We start from the raw sequence: 20,071 nt of genomic DNA, 5'->3' as shown, positions 1-20,071 counted from the left end.
ATGTGAATACTACAATCTCAGTGGAAAGATGAAACAGGGAGCAAACAATTTACCCTATAGAGATTCTGTTTGTACATAGCTGTTTACCTTTGTCTCCATTAAACTGCTATAAACGACTGGAGAACAGGAACTATTTTTTGCCCCTATTTGTCCCCTCAGAGGTTAGCAGGGTGTCTGGCACCTAGTAAGTACAAGGGCAAATCAGGAAGGGCTTTAGATAGAAGGTGATATTTGAGCCAAGTCTTGAATGAAAATTCTATAGAGTCAGAAATGAAATGAGGGCATGAATTCCATAAGGGTTTTAGGTAGAAGACGATATTCAAACTGAGTCTTGAAAGAAGATTCTATAGTCAGAAGTGAAATGAGGGAATGAATTCCAAGAATGAGGACCAATTAGTGAAAAGCAGAGTTTGGAGATGGAATGTCATGTATGAAGAACATTTACAAGGCCAGTTTAGCTAGATTAAAGAGTATAGGAAGAGTAATAAAAAAGGTGAAGAAGAGAAGGTGAGGTCAAATTGTAAAAAACTTTAAAAGCCAAACATTAATTTATATTTTATCCTGATAGTAACAGGAAGATCCTGAAATTTATTGAGTGAGGAATGAACTTACTTTTATGGAAAATCACATTGGTAGCTGTATTGAGGATAGTTGAAAGACTTGAGACATGGAAACCAATTAGGTTATTGTAATAGCCTGGGCAAGAGGTGTTTGGAGGTCTGAAATAAAGTGTGTGAGTAATGAGAAGAGAATAGATCAAGAGATATCAAGTGAGAAATGGCAAAATTTGGCAAGTAATTGGTGAGGGGTGAGGGAAAGTGAGAAATCCAGGAGAGTATTGAGTTTGTAAATCTGGGAGACTAGAAAGGGTGGTGCTGCCAAAGAATAAAATAGAAAAGTTTTGAAAAAGGGGCTTTTTTGGGGGGGGAAATATGCAGTTTTATTTTAGACAGATTGAGTTTGAGACATCTATGGTTCATTCAGTTGGCAAAGTACAATGGGCAATTAGTATTATGGGCCTGGAATTCAGAAGAGAAACTGGAGCTGGATATTTGGATCTTGGAGGCATTTGCATTTGCATAGAGATTATTATAAACTCTTCAGAGAAGATGGAGTTCTTTAAGTGAGAGAATATAGAGGATGCTTAGGAATCTAAAGGATATGACATGCATGATGAGGCTAGACTGGGAGAGGGAGAACCAAGAGAGAAAATAAAAACTCAGAAGGAAGACAGTGTCTAGGATGGTCCACAGTGCAAATGTTGCAGAAAGGTTAAGAAGGATTAAAAATCAAGGAAAAGCCATGGATTTCATATTAGATTTTGAGGTCAGAAAGCAAGTTGGTAAAGGTTGAGAAGACTGAGAGGAAGTCGAAGAGATAATTATATAAAGTTGCGTGTTTTTTTTTTTTCCTCCTAGGAATTTGTCTGATAGAGAAAAATATAAGACAAATAGCTTGAGAGAATGATAGGGTCTAGTTAGGGCTTCTAATGGAAGCAAGGCTTAGGTATATGTGAAGATCACAAAGAAAGAACTAATATCTATTATATCTTAGATTGGATGAAGTGGTGAAAGTGGAAGTAATTTGTTGGAGAAATAGGGGAAATGGGACATTTGAATTCATAGCCTTATCAAGAAGAATCATGTGAGGCTAGATTAAGGGAGGAGAGAGGAGGGAATGATGGTAAGAAATTTTGAATTGGAGTAAAAAGAAACTGGTTATGAATGACCTCTGTTTTCTCAATAAAATACAAGGTAGGATCCTTTTGCTGAGAAGATGGAGTGAGGATGAGCAATGAGAGATTTGAGGAAAGGACAGCTACTTTGGAATAATTTTTTGGGGAAATGGGATAGAAAATCAATAAAGGAAAAACTTCTTAGCTGCAATGAAGATCTTAAGTAAATAAATGTAGGGATTATAGGAAATGCCATCAGTTCAAATAGAATATTTCATCAATTAAAAAAAACAACAAAATAAAAACAATCCAACGATCTTTGTGAGTTTTCTTGAGCTGTATAACCTGTTTGGTGACTATTGAATTGTAGACCTGAATTTCATAAATTAATCCCAGCAGAATTTACTAATGGGCACCAATGATATTAATTACTGCATGGTAGACATTGTTTTAAAAAGTTGTCAACTCAGTGTTCACAGTATTATTTACAGCTGGGGATCCAGTGCTCAAAAAATCTCCCACCACATTCAGTTGTCATACAATTCTTGGTTTGCAATTTCCTGAAATGTGTGTGAGGTTTTGCTAGATAGGTCCTTTGAACTCTGTTAAGGAATATGTAAAGTGTTAATTTAATAAATACCTAGGTTATTTCTATGTTCAGTCTATTACAGGGTATTCCAAAAGTCTTAGTAGAGTTTTAAGCTTTTAAAGCAACAACAAGATTTTTGAGAGACTTTGTATTTCATATCAAATATGATTGTAATCATTCAACATTATTCTAAGAATGGGCTCTTCTTATGTAGCCTGGCCATCAGTAAAAGTCCATTCTTGCATATATTTATTTTTGGATAATTATCAAGTCTTCCTTACTGAATTCTCAGTATAAATATTATACACACACAAACACAAACACATATATGTGCATATATACCCATAGACTCTAAAATATACATAGATGTATTTATGCACATATATATATATATATTTACATATACATAACAGAATTAACAACAGTTCTTAGCGTTTTTAAACTCAGTTTCCTTTAGCTCAATAAAGTTTTTTTAAAAATATTTCTTCCAATGTTAAGTTCTTAGATGTTTGGGTTTGCAAATGATTTGTCCCTTTTACCTATTTTGATTTCTGAACTTAAAAGTTTCATTAGATAGCTAGGTGGCTCAGTGGATAGAATGATTATAGCCAGAAAGACCCGAGTTCAAATTCAGCATCAGTATACTTTATTGGACACTAGGCAGCCAGTCAACTTCATTTTCCTCATCTGTAAAACAAGGATAAACACATATGTACACATTTGCTACTACTGTAGGTAGGGAGTGATAAATCACTATGAGAATGTCTCCTAGTTAGAATAACACTTTTACCACAATGGTGAATGAATAAGACTAGAATATTCTTGTTCCATGCTATATTATTTTCTTAATGTCAAGTAGTTTTGGGTGAATATCATCTTTTTCCTGGCAGGCATTTTTAGCTATCAGAGATGCTTTGATATCCTAGATTATAATTTTGAGGTATCATTGACTAAAATAATCATTTCAAACTTATGTAGATTTACTTAAATTTAAATCAGTCAACAAGCATTATTAAATACTATGTAAATAATTTAAAATCTAATACTTCATCTTTTCCCAAAGAGACAAAATTTACCTAGTTGAACCTAATTAAGGAAAGACTGATATATCATCCTTTAGAATAAAATGTTTCCAAAAAGGTGTCATTTATATTAAAACTTGAAGGGCATCATGCTATGCATGTTTTATGGAAATTACAGCATTTTAAGCTGTTTTAAAAACCCATACCTACAGCACTGAAGCCAAAATGCCAATTTTGGACAGAGAGCAATGGTATTTGTCATGCTTGTTGAGCTTTTTGGAGTTTCTATAGATAATAACAGTTTGGTATGGAATAAGAATTATTTTAATGTGTAAATAACAGTCTTTGGGGTCTACCAACAGCTATTTACAATTTCTTTACAATATAATCAAGGGTTTTTTGCTTGAATACTTTACATTTCCCTTTTATAATTCCTGGGGCAGCTAGATGGCAGTAGATAGGGCACAGGCCTTAAAGTCAGAAGGATTTCAGGAGTTGACTTTCAGACTCTTATTAACTATGTGACCCTGGGCATGTCACTTCACCCTATAAAATTCCTGAAATATCCACTTTATGAAGCAGTATAGTACAGTGATTGAGAAGGGCTGATTTTATTTATTTACTTATTATAGTTTTTATTTACCAGATGTATGCATGGGTAATTTTACAGCATTGACAATTGTCAAACCTTTTGTCCAATTTTTCCCGTCTTTCCCCCCACCCCACTCCCAGATGGCAGATTGACCAATATATGTTAAATATGTTAAAGTATAAATTAAATACAACATATGTATACATGTCCAAACAGCTATTTTGCTGTATAAAAAGAATTGGATTTTGAAATAGTGTACATTTAGCCTGTGAATGAAATAAAAAATGCAGGCAGACAAAATTAGAGGAATTGGGAATTCTATGTAGTGGTTCACACTCATTTCCCAGAGTTCTTTCACTGTGTGTAGCTAGTTCAATTTATTACTGCTCTATTGGAACTGATTTGGTTCATCTCATTGTTGGAGAGGGCCACGTCCATCAGACTTGATCATCATACAGTATTGTTGTTGAAGTATATAATGATCTCCTGGTTCTGCTCATTTCATTCAGCATCAGTTCCGTAAGTCTCTCCAGGCCTTTCTGAAATCCTCCTGTTGGTCATTTCTTACAGAACAATAATATTCCATAATATGCATATACCACAATTTATTCAGCCATTCTCCAATTGATGGACATCCATTCAGTTTCCAGTTTCTGGCCACCACAAAGAGAGCTGCCACAAACATTCATGTACATACAGGTCCCTTTCCAAAAGGGCTGATTTTACCTCTCAGGAAGCCCTTGGTTCATATCCTATCTTTGGCTGAGAGAGTGAGGGCAAATCATTTAACCTTTTAATGTTCTGTATGACTACCTGCCTAGATAGTTGAATCACTGAGTCATGCTGAAATTTTCCTGTACAATTCCAGGTTTTTTACAAGTCTGCCACACTGGGTTTCAGTAATATTAAAATATTAACTTGGAAATCATGAAGTATATTTTGAGTATAGGCTACTTTAAATTTTTTCTCATTCCCAGTATTTGGGAATACAACAATGGGGTTGAATTACATTAAAAGGATAAATGAATGAATTTAATAGATGCTATGATTGAGTTAATCCAATATTGTATTCTGATACTGGCATGAACAGGCATTCAAATGGAAAAATATAATTGTCTTTTTAGCATTGACCTCAGGTTAGCAAGACATTCAGAATAGTTTTTAATAATCTATCATGGAGATATCAGTTGTAAATAATTTGTTAATAATATTCTTCCTTTGTTACTTAATTTTAAGTTGCTTTTCTATTGGGTTCCCTCCCCCCCAGTAGTCTTCAATAGGCTTTAGAATCTTAGTGAGCAAGCAATTCAAGTCCCTTATGTATCCATTCTTCAGAGGGAGTTATTTGAGCTTTTGCTTTTACAACACAATAGATCTTCCTGAAAGTATAGTAGGAATAGGTTTCATTATATCTTGGCTCTGAAATTTCCTACATGTATGAACTTGGGCAAGATTTAGAACTTTAGCACTGACCTTAGATTAGCAAAAGACTCAGAATTGTCCTAATTTTTTAATAACCTGTTATTGAGGAACAAGCCTCTGTTTCCTTATTTGTAAAGTGAAGGAACTGTACTTAAAAAGTGTGAGAGATATTTGTGTGTATATATGCACACATGTACACATACATGCATACTCAAATATATCCTTACTCTCTATATTATTGTAAAGTTTGTATGCAATTTATGTGTGTATGATATATCTGAGAAATGCCTATATATGATAATTGCATATATTTATCTTTCATCCTGTTTGATCTTTAATCAGTTTGTGAGATAGATAATGATGTTATTACCCTCACTATTTGGGTAAGGAAATAAGATTAGAAGGTGAAATGATTTGACCTAGCATAGGATATGGCAGGGTTATGATTTAAAACTTTGGTCTTCTGATTTAATTCACTGTTCTTTTCACTAAATGCCATGATGCCTCACACATAAGGGCTATAATACGTAGAATCATCATAACTACTAAAATTTGTATAAGTGCTTGTTTCCTTTGTTTTTTAAAAACTCTACTGTGTGTGTATATGTGTGTGTGTATGTATATATAATTGTAAATCATATAGCACAGACCAAAAATTATAAAATTATGGAAATGATCCCTACTCCTGATTCCTTTATCAAAAGGAATCTATAAAGATATAATCCATGCTTTAAATATTTATAAATCCTCCCTTCCCTCAATATTTTCCAAAGTCTTTAAGCATTTTCCAAAGTCTTTTAAGCACATTTTGAAATATTTGTATTTTTGTTATGTTTTTCCAACCAAGCATCTCTAACATGTTAGACACATAAGCTTTTATTTTATATTTCCAGTTACATAGTAAGGAACTATATTATTTTTTAATAATACAAAGACCATGAATAACATTTAAGGACAATTATAAATATTCAATATTGGATTTTCCAAGGACTGATTATTCAAGTAGGGACCTTATTCTATTTCCATTCCTGACCAACCATTCTTTTGGCCTTCATATTTTGGCCCATCAGATGCAATGTAAAAGCAAAAAGAGCTCCTGTTCCAGTTTTACCACTTGTTAGCAACCATTATATAAATGAAAATTAATGGCTAAAATGTTTCAAAAATTTTCTTTTTGCTTTTATTATCCAGGCTACTCCTCCCCACATGTAGTTGAGACAATTTGACCTTCATGGAGCTCAGGTCATTTTACAAATGTTAAACATGTTATCTTTACATTTCCCTGTGAGCAATTGCTTCTAAAGCATCAAAGTTGCAGGTGACCTAAAAGGGCAAAAGAGACATGCATGGTGTACAAGTAGCATCTTGCTCACCTAGATGTAAGGAGTGATATAAGAAATATTATGGAGAGAATATATGATTTAAAAAAAAAAGAGGTGGGCACTAACAACACAGATGCTGTAATTGAAGTTAAAAGGCCTAGAGGCCTTGATTCAGGATAATGGGCAGAGATTCTGTGAAGGATCTCAAGTAGAACCCTGATGAGAAAATTGACAGATGAGAGGACATGGACAGGCTGTGATCTCCAAAGATGGAAGGAGTATGTATACATAAGTTTAGATTTAAGCTCTGAAACATTCATGTAAAATGGACACTCCTTTTTGAAAAGCTCACACTAAAAGAAAAAAATGGATATTGAGACTGGATTCCTATTAAGCAGCAGGCCAGACCTATTAAGATGTCTATGAATTTAGGAAACAGGAGTCTTTATTCCGAACTGCTGTCTCCTGACAAATAGGACAAAGCCCACATCAATAGCCCCACCATCCAAAAAGCACTTTAAAATTAGCGGGTTACGATTGCCTAATGCAGACAAGTTTTAGGGACTATCTGCCACCTTAAATTTCAGGTCTGGGTCTCTAAAAATTCAGAAAAGGCTAATAATTATTCCAGTTCTAAGTCTAGGATCTTATGTGAAAAAAAAAATTTAAATAAAGATTTTGAGGGAAAAGTTTTCATCCACTGTGTGATAGAGGGACTGGTAAGATGGTATTTACACCTCTAATGTCGACCAATTCATAACCGTTTTCCTTTTCACAACAGTAGGTGGGACTTGTTTCTGACTTGTAGCTTTCGACTGGACTTAAGTGCTCTGCAGAGGCAGAATCCGAGGGCACCACCCGGTGCAGGAGGATCATTCCGGACTATTTCTCCAGATGGGGAATTTCATGTCAATTAAGCCACTGCTGTGATGATTAAAAAAACTTAAAAGATCAAATGTACTAAATGGGCAGGATTCTAAAATGCCCCAGAGGAGTTTCCTTTAGTAAAAATGAGGAGGGAGCCTGGAGAAGCACCCTTCTGGATTTGCAGGCCTAACATTTTGATTCAAGCTCAGGGGATATCAAGCACTCTGCTGGGCCTTGTGGGGTAAAGAAAGGCATCGTCCATCCCAGAGAAACTTAAAAAGTCTAAGGGGGCAGTCAGAACATCTAAGATTGAATAATTAGAAAAGAAATTGTTTAGCCGATGGATTATAAACCAAAAACGCACAGTAATTCATGATAGGCACGATGCATGAAAAGAAAATAGGAAAAATACCGATGCATTTAGTTGGGCTGGAAAACGATGTGAAATGTCTGCAGCAATGGACGCTTTTGGATGTAAGTGAGCTCCAGGCTGGGAGGGGGGAAGAGGGGTAAGAGTTGGTTAATTTCCCTGTGAAACTCCAAGAGTTGCACCGAGTGGCCGAGCCTCTTTCATTGCAAGCCTTCCGCCCGGCCCAGTCCCGCTGGGAAGGGCATCCTGGCCTTTGGCGCTCGGCTCCCAAAAGGTAGTGTGGGAGATAACTACGGTAATGAGCAGGAGAAGGCCTGGGCCAGCCCCCTTCCGCAGCAGCAGAAGCAGCAGCAGCAGCGCGCCGCGCGGGCTTTTCCACTGCGCAGCAACTACCGTAGGGGAGGAGGAGGGGCGGGTATATTACGTGCGCGACGCCGCCCCGACGAGAGGACGTTGCGTGCTCGCTCGCGCCAGGCGAGTCTCCGCGTCTCCCTCGCGAACTCGGTGAAAGGAATTGGCGCCGTTCGACTCCAGGCGGGTCCGCTCTGCAGCACGAACCCCCCTCCAGCCGCAGCCGCAGCCGCCGCCCGGGGCCGAGGAGCAGCCGCAGCAGCCGCCGCCAGTGGCCGTGTGAGCGGAGCCGAGTCGCAGTCAGCGCCGAGCGGTGAATTGGGGCCCTCACGATGAGTTCCTCGCCAGTGAACGTGAAGAAGCTGAAGGTGTCGGAGCTAAAGGAGGAGCTCAAGAAGCGGCGCCTCTCTGACAAGGGCCTCAAGGCCGAGCTCATGGAACGGCTCCAGGCCGCGCTAGACGACGAAGAGGCCTCCGGAGGCCGCCCCACCTTGGAGCCCGGGAACGGCAGCCTGGACCTGGGCGGGGATTCCGCCGGGCGCTCGCACACGCAGCCCTCGGGAGCAGGCCTCGAGCAGGAGGCCGCGACCACGGCCGACGAGGAAGAGGAGGAGGAGGAAGAGGAGGAGGAGGAAGGGATCGCGGCCCTGGATGGCGACCAGATGGAGCTAGGGGAAGAAAACGGGGCCGCGGGGGCGGCGGATTCGGGCCCAATGGAGGAGGAGGAGGCGGGCGGCTCCTCGGAGGACGAAAACGGCGACGACCAGGGCTTCCAGGAAGGGGAGGACGAGCTCGGGGACGAGGAGGAGGAAGCGGGCGCGGGAGACGAGAACGGACACGGGGAGCAGCAGTCTCAACCGCCGACTACGCCGCAGCAACAGCAGCCTCAGCAGCAGCGCGGGGCGGCCAAGGAGACCGCAGGGAAGAGCGGCGGCCCCACCTCACTGTTCGCCGTGACGGTGGCGCCTCCCTCGGCAGCGAGGCAGGCCCAGCAGCAGGCGGGAGGCAAGAAGAAGGCGGAAGGCGGCGGAGGCGGCGGCCGCCCCGGGGCTCCGGCGGCGGGTGAGTCGTGTTTTGTGAATTGAGTGCGAGTGGGGGGGAGCGAAAGCCGCGGGTCCGGGGCGGGGTGGGCATCGTGCCCCGGGGCCTCCACCCGTACCTCCACGAGGAGGATGTAGGGTGTGGGAAAGCGGCGAGGAAAGGAGTAGGGGCACTACAGTCGATGGGCCAGGAAAGGGCGGAGGCGCCGGTGCTTTTCCCGGTGGCCGATGTCGTGGTTGGGGGAGGGGGGAAATGGGGGGGCGGTTGCGGGGGAATCCCAGATTAGCCGTGAGGTCTCGGGCTATGTATGTATGTGTGTGTGTATGTGTGTGACGGCGGCGCCACCATTATCTGGCTCGAGAGCCAGGGGGAGCTGCAGCTGCCGCTGGAGGGGGAGGAGCGGCCGCTGGCGGCGGGAGAAGGCCCCCCTGTCCTCCGCGCTGCTGCGTGCGCGCGGTGCGGGCACAGGTCTCCGCACTGGGGGGAGGGGAGGGAAAAGGGAGGACGATGGGAGGGGGGGGGTGGAGATCGAGGTCCCGGGGCGGGGCGCGCGGTGGCGGCTCGAGCTCTCACGTTGCCGCCGTATTGTGCAAGGAGCGCAGGGGCTCTGGCGTGACGTCATTTCCGGTTGGCGGTCCCGGCGGGGAGGGGGTAGGGGTGGGGTAAGGGGAGAGTTAGAACGACGATCCGTACAATGCGGCCGCGGGGAGCGCGGGCCCAGCCGGAGTGGGGGGAGGGGAGAGAGAGAAAAAAAGCTCAGAGCCCCTCCTCCTCCTCTCTTCTCTGTGCTCTCATTGGGATACACGTGGGCTCTGCTTATTCCGCGCTATTCTATGTGGCGCTTGCTGGAACCATCGAGTAGCCTGGGAGATTTGTGCTATCTTTACGCTGCGTCACGAACTACAATCCTTTTCCAACCCTACTGCTCCTGCAGTTAATAAATGGTTGGCCAATTAAGGGATTATTGAAACCGGGAGAAAATGGCAGGTTAAAACGGCAAGCTTTTTAGGCTTTCCAGATTACGAATGAAACAAGCTTCTTTTTTTGGGGTCAGCGGGTTATTTTTTTCCTTTTAATTTAAAAACATGTCCTAACCTTTGTAGGAGATGGCAAAACAGAACAGAAAGGTGGAGACAAAAAGAGAGGTGTTAAAAGACCTCGTGAAGATCATGGCCGGGGCTATTTTGAGTACATTGAAGAAAACAAGTACAGCAGGTAGGGAAGTTTATCAGATCTTCACTGAACAATGAATCATAAATAATGAGGAAGCTATATCAGGAGATATTCTCTTTTTTCAGAGCTAAATCTCCTCAGCCACCGGTTGAAGAGGAAGATGAACATTTTGATGACACAGTGGTTTGTCTTGATACTTGTAAGTGGATATCCTCCAATCTTTTCAATTTTGCATAGGACCAAAATTTTACTGATTTAGGAAATTGCGATTTTGGTAAAATAGCTTGTACAAGTGTAGAAGTAATCTGATTAATAACTTGTATGCCGGTTTTTAAGAAAAAAAAAAAAAGGCTAACGCAGTCCACTTGGAAATTACTAGGTAAGGCATAATAAACAATGTTATTTTAAAATTTAGTCATGCTCTGGTCTGGCCAATAGCAACGTGAGGTGTTTTTTTTCCCCTTAAAGTATGGAATATTTAGGTAAAGAATTTTGAATAGAAAAGGTAATTTATAAATACATTATATCTTTGTGAGGTTTATAAGGAAATGTAATAAGTAAATTCATGGTGGTAAATTTAATAGTTGACCTATTGGTACTAGCATTTATTTGTAAATTCATTAATTTGGACTTCCATTGTTCAATTTTTCGTACTGGGAATTACCAGATTTATCTTTACTAATAACTTTCCCTTTAGTTCACAAGTATATTCCCTTTTTCTAACAATTAAACTGTAATACTACTTTCTCAATAACTGCTGTTTTGTTCTCAATTGCAGTTCAGTAGCTGCTGCTTTAACATAAGTTGGTGTCTTCCAAAGACCTGGGGCAGCAGCAGTGGCTATCTCTGGGCCACTAGCTTTCTTCAGCAGCGAATGGTATCAAGGGCAGCGCTGTAATGCTGCTACTTTTACCCAGCTGGGTTGTAATTCATTATGTGAAAGCATTCCAAACCTAGAAGTGGGCCTTGGCTGTCTGTTCAGTTAAATTTTAGTGGTTGTGTGTCTTTAAGAAATACCTGATATAAATTATTTGGTTAAAATTTGATAGTGTAGGTCGTCTATTTGAAACAAAGGGTAGAAATAGCAATTGGTATTAAGCAGGTAAGGTGTGTTCTGTAAATCTTTATAAATCTGGGGTTGTTTTTTTGCCTTCAAATGCAAATTTTTAGTAGAAAGCAGTGAAAGGTAATTGGGATTTAGGTTGCCTAGAACATTAATAATGACAGTCTTCCATTTTAAAGCTGATGGTATTCAGAATTTTGGTTTCTTTTAAATATTGGGCCCAAAATGGTCCTTAGAAAACTATGATGTGAAATAAAAACTTAAAAAGATTAGCATTACTAAGACCACATTAATTACTTTTCATGCCTTTTTGTAAAGAAAAAAAGTTCAGGTAAAACAGGTCAGTTGGAAAAGCAATCTTATACTTTGGTATAAAAGTGTAGAAGAATATTATGTATAAAAATTAAATTTAAGGACTTTTCTTAACTCCTTATTTTACCTAATAACTTGAATTTCTTTATCTTGAGAGGAATTTACTTATCCTAAGACTAGTTCAAAAGTTATAATAAGCAGTAAATACTCCCAAACAAAAATTGCATGAAAAAAAAATTGGTCCTGCATAATAACTGGAGAGGTAGCTGTATCCTTATGATCTTGAGGGGGAGGTACTTAGTGACTTTTTATAAATACCTTGACTATATTGAGATTTCATTCACAAATCTTTGAAGAAAACTTAGGAGGGTAGTCTTTAATATTTACCAACTGCTGAGACCCACAACTCACACCATATATTAAACCAGTTGGTCATGGCCTTCCCTACCTTCAATTGTGTTGTGGCACTGGTAAATTCTACTTGATTCTGGCATGCTTCACTTTGTGATTTCCTGCTATCCTCTGCTGCTTGGCTCTAAATCAAGGTAAAGAGCAGAGCAGGTATGTATGAACATCACATTGTCTTCATTACCTGTCTTAAGTGGATTTTTTTTTTAAAGTGTACATATATAAAACCATGGAGATTTATCTTTTTATTTTTTTGTCTGATTTGCCGCCTTCCAATTCAGAATTTGGCACGAATTTTTTGGTGGGAGTGGGGCTTATTTAATCTCTGAGTAGTTCAGATAGAGTAATGATTCATCCCAGTGTAAAGTCTTAATGCAGCATCAACAAAATTATAATATTTTGGGGAGGGTTTGCTAATGGTCCTTAGACTTGAAAAATAGGGCAAAAGAAAATAATAGATATTTGTTATACTTACAGATAATTGTGATCTACATTTTAAAATCTCAAGAGATCGGCTCAGTGCTTCTTCACTTACTATGGAGAGTTTCGCTTTTCTTTGGGCTGGAGGAAGAGCTTCTTATGGAGTTTCAAAAGGCAAAGTTTGCTTTGAGATGAAGGTAAGACTAAATTGTGTGATTAAATGTGCTTGCTCCCAATTTTTGGCATTTTTCTCTTTGGGCCATAAAGGAAATTAATATAAAAGCATTATCAATTGAATGAGTAAAAACAGATTTGAGTGGGGGGGGGAATCATTATGGTGGGACTGGGCTAGAATTGGACCAAGTTTAGTTTTGTTTTTACAATAGGAATGGAGAATATATTTAAGTTAAAAGTTAGGTTGATTGAAAAAAAAAAAAAATGAGAGCCACAGGCACACCGCAATTGAGAACTATCCACAGCTGGCTGTTTTGAAAAGGTTAGGGGAAAAATCTATATCACATCAATAGTCAGCAGTGACTAGCAGATTCAGAAATTTCTCACTCCTAGTCTATAAACAGACTTGGTGATTTGTTTCCCCTTCAGGTTACAGAGAAGATCCCAGTAAGACATTTATATACAAAAGATATTGATATACATGAAGTTCGGATTGGCTGGTCACTTACAACAAGTGGAATGTTACTTGGTAAGACCATCTGTGGTTTCTTAAGATAATACCTAGGTAGCACCACAAGTTAGCTTAAGTTTATAGCTAAAATTTGAATTCACACTAGATTTCTACAAACAATGTATTTTTGTTTACTCAGTTCTTTTGTTTGCTTTGAGGAAAATATTCATAGAGAACTGTCCAAAATTAATATAAAGCAAGGTTCTAGAGTATACAAACCTTGGTTTTAAAATTTTCTTTTCCCCTGCCTTCCAAAGGGAAAGAGCTAACTAAATCATTTAAAATGAAAGTTTACTGCATTTTTAATAAATTCCTTCTATCAGCTGCAAGCTAATTAAAATTTTCTACTTTTAGGTGAAGAAGAATTTTCGTATGGATATTCTCTAAAAGGAATAAAAACATGCAATTGTGAGACTGAAGACTATGGGGACAAATTTGATGAAAACGATGTGATTTCATGTTTTGCTGTAAGTTTTAACTTATAAACATAATTTTAAATGTAAATAATTTTAGAATTAGTAGAAAAGTGCTCAGAGTGAGTGACCTTTCAGGGTAATACTAATCAAATTAATTAACACTTTGAGATATTTGAGATTTTTCAGAAATGGAAAATCAGTAAAATAATGAGCTAATAAAACTGCTGATTATCAGTTTCATTCAAGCGTTAGTGTATCTCTAGGCTCCAATTTGAGTTCTATTTTAAAAATTTTACTTTTGATGAAACTACTTTCGCTTTTGAAAAATGTCAAGTAGACTTGTCACTAAAATATTCATTATTTAACAGAATTTTGAGGGTGAAGAAGTGGAGCTTTCCTATGCAAAGAATGGCCAAGATCTTGGTGTTGCTTTCAAAATCAACAAGGAGGTTCTTGCTGGACGACCTCTTTTCCCTCATGTTCTCTGCCATAACTGTGCAGTTGAATTTAATTTTGGTCAGAAGGAAGAGCCATATTTCCCAATACCTGAAGAATACACTTTCATCCAGAATGTCTCCTTAGATGATCGAGTTAGAGGGCCAAAAGGACCAGATGAGAAGAAAGATTGTGAAGTAAGTTTTGGAATCAGCAGGTTATGTCTGAACTTTTAAATTTTACTTCCAAGTGCAGCTGTTGCTCTAATCTTTGTGGGATGTTCATTTTTAAGGTGGTTATGTATATATACATATGTGTGTATGTGATTTTTGTGTTTCAAAGACAGGGCTATTTCTGGCCGTCATGTTTTTTGGCCTTTTTGCATTTTAGCTTTCTTAGTTGTGTTTAAATGTTGAAAAGGCTTAAAGTTTTCAAATCATTTGGTAAGTATTTTCCTTAGGTCTAGATGCTGAAAGTAAAGTCTTGTGACAAGTATTAGTCAATTTATAGATGAAACAGGATAAATATTGTCCAAGGACATAATTTTAATGTCACTTTTGGACTTGGATTGTACTAGTATGGCAGTTTTTCCATGGCAGGGTGCTGAAGAATATAAGGAATCTTATTTTTTTTTTTTTTTTAAATGTACTTCATAAACGATAGTCCCATGAACCAAAATAGTAAAGTCCTTTTATATGTAGTACTGGCATTGGAGCAATGCATACAAGTTCCTTTGTCATATGTTTTATTGTATTTGGGGATGGAGAATAGATAGTATAATAATTTCTTGAAAACAACTTGGTCAATTTAACTGGGGCATGGTTGGACAGCAAAATAAAAAATGGTTCTTTTGACTGCAGGTTGTGATGATGATTGGCTTACCAGGAGCTGGAAAAACCACCTGGGTTACTAAGCACGCAGCAGAAAATCCTGGAAAATACAACATTCTTGGAACAAACACTATTATGGATAAAATGATGGTAATATATCTAGAATCTGAAAAGTGTGACTTGTTCATTTTAAATCTTTGGCTTTTTCTAATAGATTCACTTGAAATCTGTTGATGTGGGTTTTTCTTAGTTGCAGCATTTCGATTTTAGTTCTAAATTACATAATTGTAAGTCCTCTAAAGGGGAAAGTACCCTAAAAGATGGAGTTGATGCTTATAATTAAAAACTATATTCATCTTTAAATTTAATCTTGTTCTTGTCACATACTTATAAAAAAAATGTCTCCTTACAGGTGGCAGGCTTTAAGAGACAGATGGCTGATACTGGAAAATTGAACACACTGTTGCAGAGAGCCCCACAGTGTCTTGGAAAATTCATTGAGATAGCCGCTCGTAAGAAGCGGAATTTTATTTTGGATCAGGTATGCTGTGGCTTTTTGTAGTGTACTTGTTCATACAAGATAGTACCATGAAGTTTTTTTTTTTTTTTTTTAATATAGGTTATTTAAAGAGTCTAAATTGGAATGTAGAAATTGAGGGGGACAAACTTTTTTCTTTCAGTGACATTTTGGTAAAAGTTACTTTAATCTTCTAAAGCACTTGATACATAACTATGCACAATAGCTTAATAGACATATTATGTTCACAACAAATGATTTTTTTTCTTTGGGGCTGATCATATCAATCTAATTATTATATAACTTCTGCTCTAGACAAATGTGTCTGCAGCTGCCCAGAGGAGAAAAATGTGCCTGTTTGCAGGCTTTCAGCGCAAAGCTGTCGTAGTTTGCCCAAAAGATGAAGACTACAAGCAAAGAACACAGAAGAAGGCAGAGGTGGAGGGGAAGGATCTTCCAGAACATGCAGTTCTCAAAATGAAAGGCATGAAACACTTATTTTGCTATCTTTTAAAGGCCATTTTTCAGAAACTTATAGGTTTATTCATAATCTTGAAAGGCAGAACACATTTTAAATTGTTTACTTTGGATTATTAATATAGTATTGACTCCTGATAAAGCATTCTGGTAGCATTTTGTCTTTTTAGGAATATAACCTAGAAGAAGGGGATCTTTAGAATTAAAGAGGATAAAACCATAGAAATTAAGAAATCACTTATTTCTAGTGAAAACCTAAAATATTTTTGTATATTTAATGCAATTTATTTTCTCCACTCATAGGGAACTTTACACTGCCAGAGGTAGCTGAGTGTTTTGATGAGATAACCTATGTAGAGCTGCAAAAAGAAGAAGCCCAAAAGCTTTTGGAGCAGTATAAGGAAGAAAGTAAAAAATCTCTTCCTCCAGAAAAGAAACAGAATACTGGCTCAAAGAAGAGCAATAAGAATAAGAGTGGCAAAAATCAGTTTAATAGAGGTGGAGGACATAGAGGTCGTGGAGGATTTAATATGCGTGGTGGAAACTTTAGAGGTGGTGGTAAGTTTGTTTCAGTAATGTGAATTGAAAGAGAAATTTATTTTCATTTTGAGCTAAACTACACAAATAAAATGGGCATTTCTAACTACAAAATAGACCAAAGTGTAATAATTTTCAGTTAATTGAATATGGGTTAAGTATTTACTAAAAGGTGTCATATGTTGAAATTTTGTCTGTATTTTACCCCTTTTGGGAATTAGAAGATGGAATTAACCTGATCATTTGTGATTTGAGATTAAATTAAGATTTGAAGAAATAATGTGAAAGTATATGAGTAAATGAGTAAGCTTATTATTTAAACCTTAGTCTGTGTGTTCTAGTTTTAAAACATGATAGATGTTCAGGTTCTATTTGAATTGTGGCAAATTTTTAGTTTTGCTCTGTGTGGATGTTACAAAGATGTTAAGATGTCATTCCTTTTTAGCTCCTGGAAATCGTGGTGGTTATAATAGGAGGGGAAATATGCCACAGCGTGGTGGTGGCGGCGGAGGAAGTGGAGGAATTGGTTATCCATACCCTCGTGGCCCTGTCTTTCCCAGCAGAGGTGGTTATTCAAACAGAGGCAACTACAACAGAGGTGGAATGCCCAACAGGGGGAATTACAACCAGGTAATTTTTAATAAGAACTAGAGGCACTACACTGACTTTTTCTTTTTGATGTTATACGGGTTGTATTTTTGTATCAAAATAAAAAGTGAAGGTTGAAAGTATTATATTAGAGATTTTTGTTTCTGTTGGTGTCCTAAACTTAAATTAGTTTATCTTTAAGAAACTCTTGCACATAAACATGAGATTTATGTATTTGAATTTCTTCAGAATACAAAAATGTTACCTGTTAAAGGAAAAGGAACTTAATTTCCTATTAGCATCTTTGAGATAATTTTTTAAAATAGTCATTTTCAAAATATGCAGATAATTTTTACCCTTCCAAAACCCAGTGTTCCAAATTTCTTGAGATAATTTCTAAACGTTCATAAAAGTTATAAAATGGAATCATTAAATATAGAAGAAAAGTTGGTTAAAAACATTTGGCAATTGAGCCCAATTTTACAGCTTTCAAAGGTTATCTTTAAATAAGGAATACTAGTTAGGTGACTTATCTCTCTGACTGCCCCTTTCAGGCCTTGTCTTCTAAGATCTTAATATAATATTTATTATGTTTTTAATATCTTGTGACCTCCTTCCATCCATTTTAGAGAATGGAACAAATTGTACAAGGACAAATTGCTGTTTTTTGTTAGCAGTACTTAGATTATATTTTTTTCTCCTGTAGAACTTCAGAGGCCGAGGAAACAATCGTGGCTACAAAAATCAATCTCAGGGCTACAACCAGTGGCAGCAGGGTGTAAGTAATTTTATGCACTTTACACTTCAGATTTATTTGTATCTTGAGTTGGAACAAGAAATCAGTCCTGAAAACTCTTCCACTGGTTACAAAATGTTAAAATGCAATGGTGAAGTGTCCCAAACTGGCACTAGCCAGTGATTTGTGGAAGTTCTTCCTGCCCAAAATTCATCTCCAGGTACAACAAATGATAGACTAATTTGATAGTTAACAAATTACTATGTAATATATGGTATTTAGTTTTAGCTAATCAGGTCCTGGTGTACCCTTTTTTAATGTGTTGATCATTTTGGGGATATTAATGTTACAATTAAATATGGTGCTTTAATGAAATCAGAGGTAAGACAGGTCTAATCTGTTCTAGCAGACACATTGCTCTGCGTTAGATTCAATGTCATATCCTAAAAGCAACTTGAGTGGCTTATTGATGTGTTTTTTCTTTAAAAAAAACAAATTTTCTCTTGCAGCAATTCTGGGGTCAGAAGCCATGGAGTCAGCATTATCACCAAGGATATTATTGAATACCCAAATAAAAACGAACTGATACATATTTCTCCAAAACCTTCACAAGAAGTCGACTGTTTTCTTTAGTAGGCTAACTTTTTAAACATTCCACAAGAGGAAGTGCCTGCGGGTTCCTTTTTTAGAAGCTTTGTGGGTTGATTTTTTTCTTTTCTTTTTTGTACATTTTTAATTGCAGTTTTAAAGTGAATCGTAAGAGAACCTCAGCATTGTGCACGATAAGAGAATGTGTCAGTATTTCAGGGTTCTACATTTTATCTGTAAAATGTGACTTTTTTTTTTACCACAACAAAAGTAAAATGTTGCTTTGTACCTGGTGTCTTTTATTAAGATTTACTCCCCCCATTTCTCACCGAGAATAACAGTCGGGAGTCATATGTCACAATACAATAGAAATGTTAGCAACCAGATTCATGTAAGGGCTTTAGTGGTCCTCATGAATTTCACGACTTTGTACTGCTCACATTACACTCCATCCTCTCTGTAGTTTGGTGGGTAGAGGAGGGGGTAAACTAAGCAGTAGTTCCTGGCAATAACTGGGATGGGTTTTTATAACGATGGAATTGGCATAGCTGGGGAATTGAAGGTAAAAATTGGAGCCAAATAGGGAAGATGGAGTGTATGTAGAAGGGCTCTTTAAAATGTAAAACTCGGTTGCATTATCTGTGGAGGCTCAAACTTGTGAAGGTACAACACCATAATTTTTTTCCATTTGTTCTGCATTTTGATTCTGAAAAGAAAGCTGGCTTTGCCCATTTCTTATTAAACAAAACTTGTTGTAAATCCAGTTGTCTAATGGGATCTATATGAAGTTAGCTATGTCTGTATACCCCTTCTCCCACAAAATACTGTATACCTAGTGTGCTTGTAGTAGTTAACTCCACCATCTTTGTAAGCTAATGAAATTGTGAGTCACCCATTTATATCTAATTTTTAATCATGTCAGTTCTTGAATGGGTATCTCCTTAGCCTGCTGATTTCTTTTTCTTTCTAAAGAAAGTGGGTGGAGAAATTAATTTAGACGTTTTGTTTGCAATAAAATGAATTCATTTTACTCTTGTTTGGGATTCTCGCCATCAAGGTCCAAAATCCCTTTAAATCTTCCCAAAGGGGGAGAATTTATAAGTGTGTGCTTTCTGGACAGCTTCATTTCTCTGCACTTGGAACATTTAGGTTTTAAAAACTTAAATGTGTACTGGCAACTGATATTTAGAAATACTGATGTAAAGTTGTATTTTCCCCCCGCCCCCAAGACTTTAAAATGTTAGGAGGGGAAAGGGTACTGGCTGGGAGAAGTTAATACTGTTTTATCATTACATATTAAAAGATGTTAAAATTGCTGTCCACAAATGTATTTATAGTACATGTAACCCGCTGTATGGGAACAATTGCTTTTAGAAGCTATTGATCATATGAGCCAGTCTTCACTACTACACAACACTGCTAACTTAATATTACAGCTATGTGATAATTAGATCCCCTAATTGTAATTTTATTGGGTTTGCACAGAACACAAATTTAAAGGACTCTCACTATGAAGTGAGGAAATAGGAGTCAAACTGTAGAACTAAAACTTGACTTCAAGTTTTTCTTTCCCAGTTTAGGTTGTTAATCAGCATTACTTTAATGGATTTTCTAATTATTAGCATTTTGGTATTA

At 37.8% G+C, this 20,071-nt stretch overlaps 1 protein-coding gene across 2 annotated transcripts; it reads left to right on the top strand.

Annotated features, from left to right (window-relative positions):
• The first annotated feature begins 3,901 nt into the window (after positions 1–3,901).
• On the top strand, positions 3,902–19,466 carry HNRNPU (heterogeneous nuclear ribonucleoprotein U). 2 transcript variants are annotated; one of them, XM_074262562.1, is made up of 14 exons: positions 3,902–9,272; positions 10,355–10,466; positions 10,550–10,623; positions 12,685–12,824; positions 13,231–13,330; positions 13,667–13,779; positions 14,097–14,360; positions 15,024–15,143; positions 15,406–15,534; positions 15,826–15,994; positions 16,291–16,545; positions 16,970–17,154; positions 17,819–17,890; positions 18,358–19,466. In XM_074262562.1, the coding sequence occupies exons 1-14, from the start codon at positions 8,543–8,545 to the stop codon at positions 18,409–18,411; spliced, it is 2,517 nt and encodes an 838-aa protein (XP_074118663.1). In that variant the 5' UTR covers positions 3,902–8,542; the 3' UTR covers positions 18,412–19,466. The 2 variants fall into 2 exon arrangements, with proteins under 2 accessions (XP_074118663.1, XP_074118662.1); XM_074262561.1 differs by having other exon boundaries at positions 17,819–17,937; positions 18,308–19,466.
• The last annotated feature ends 605 nt before the right edge of the window (positions 19,467–20,071 follow it).

The sequence above is a fragment of the Sminthopsis crassicaudata genome, chromosome 4 (assembly GCF_048593235.1).
Source record: "Sminthopsis crassicaudata isolate SCR6 chromosome 4, ASM4859323v1, whole genome shotgun sequence".
Taxonomy (NCBI): Eukaryota; Metazoa; Chordata; class Mammalia; order Dasyuromorphia; family Dasyuridae; genus Sminthopsis; species Sminthopsis crassicaudata.
Note: the sequence above shows the minus strand (reverse complement) of the source record. Positions and strands in the feature narration are given on the sequence as shown.

What these genes read in the sequence shown, in the direction of transcription:
- HNRNPU (XM_074262561.1), top strand. Translation starts at nt 8,543, where the DNA reads ATGAGTTCCTCGCCAGTGAACGTGAAGAAGCTGAAGGTGTCGGAGCTA. An exon ending in AACAAGTGGAATGTTACTTG is followed by an intron (nt 13,331 to 13,666) that starts GTAAGACCATCT and finishes TTCTACTTTTAG; the next exon opens with GTGAAGAAGAATTTTCGTAT. An exon ending in GGAATTTTATTTTGGATCAG is followed by an intron (nt 15,535 to 15,825) that starts GTATGCTGTGGC and finishes CTTCTGCTCTAG; the next exon opens with ACAAATGTGTCTGCAGCTGC.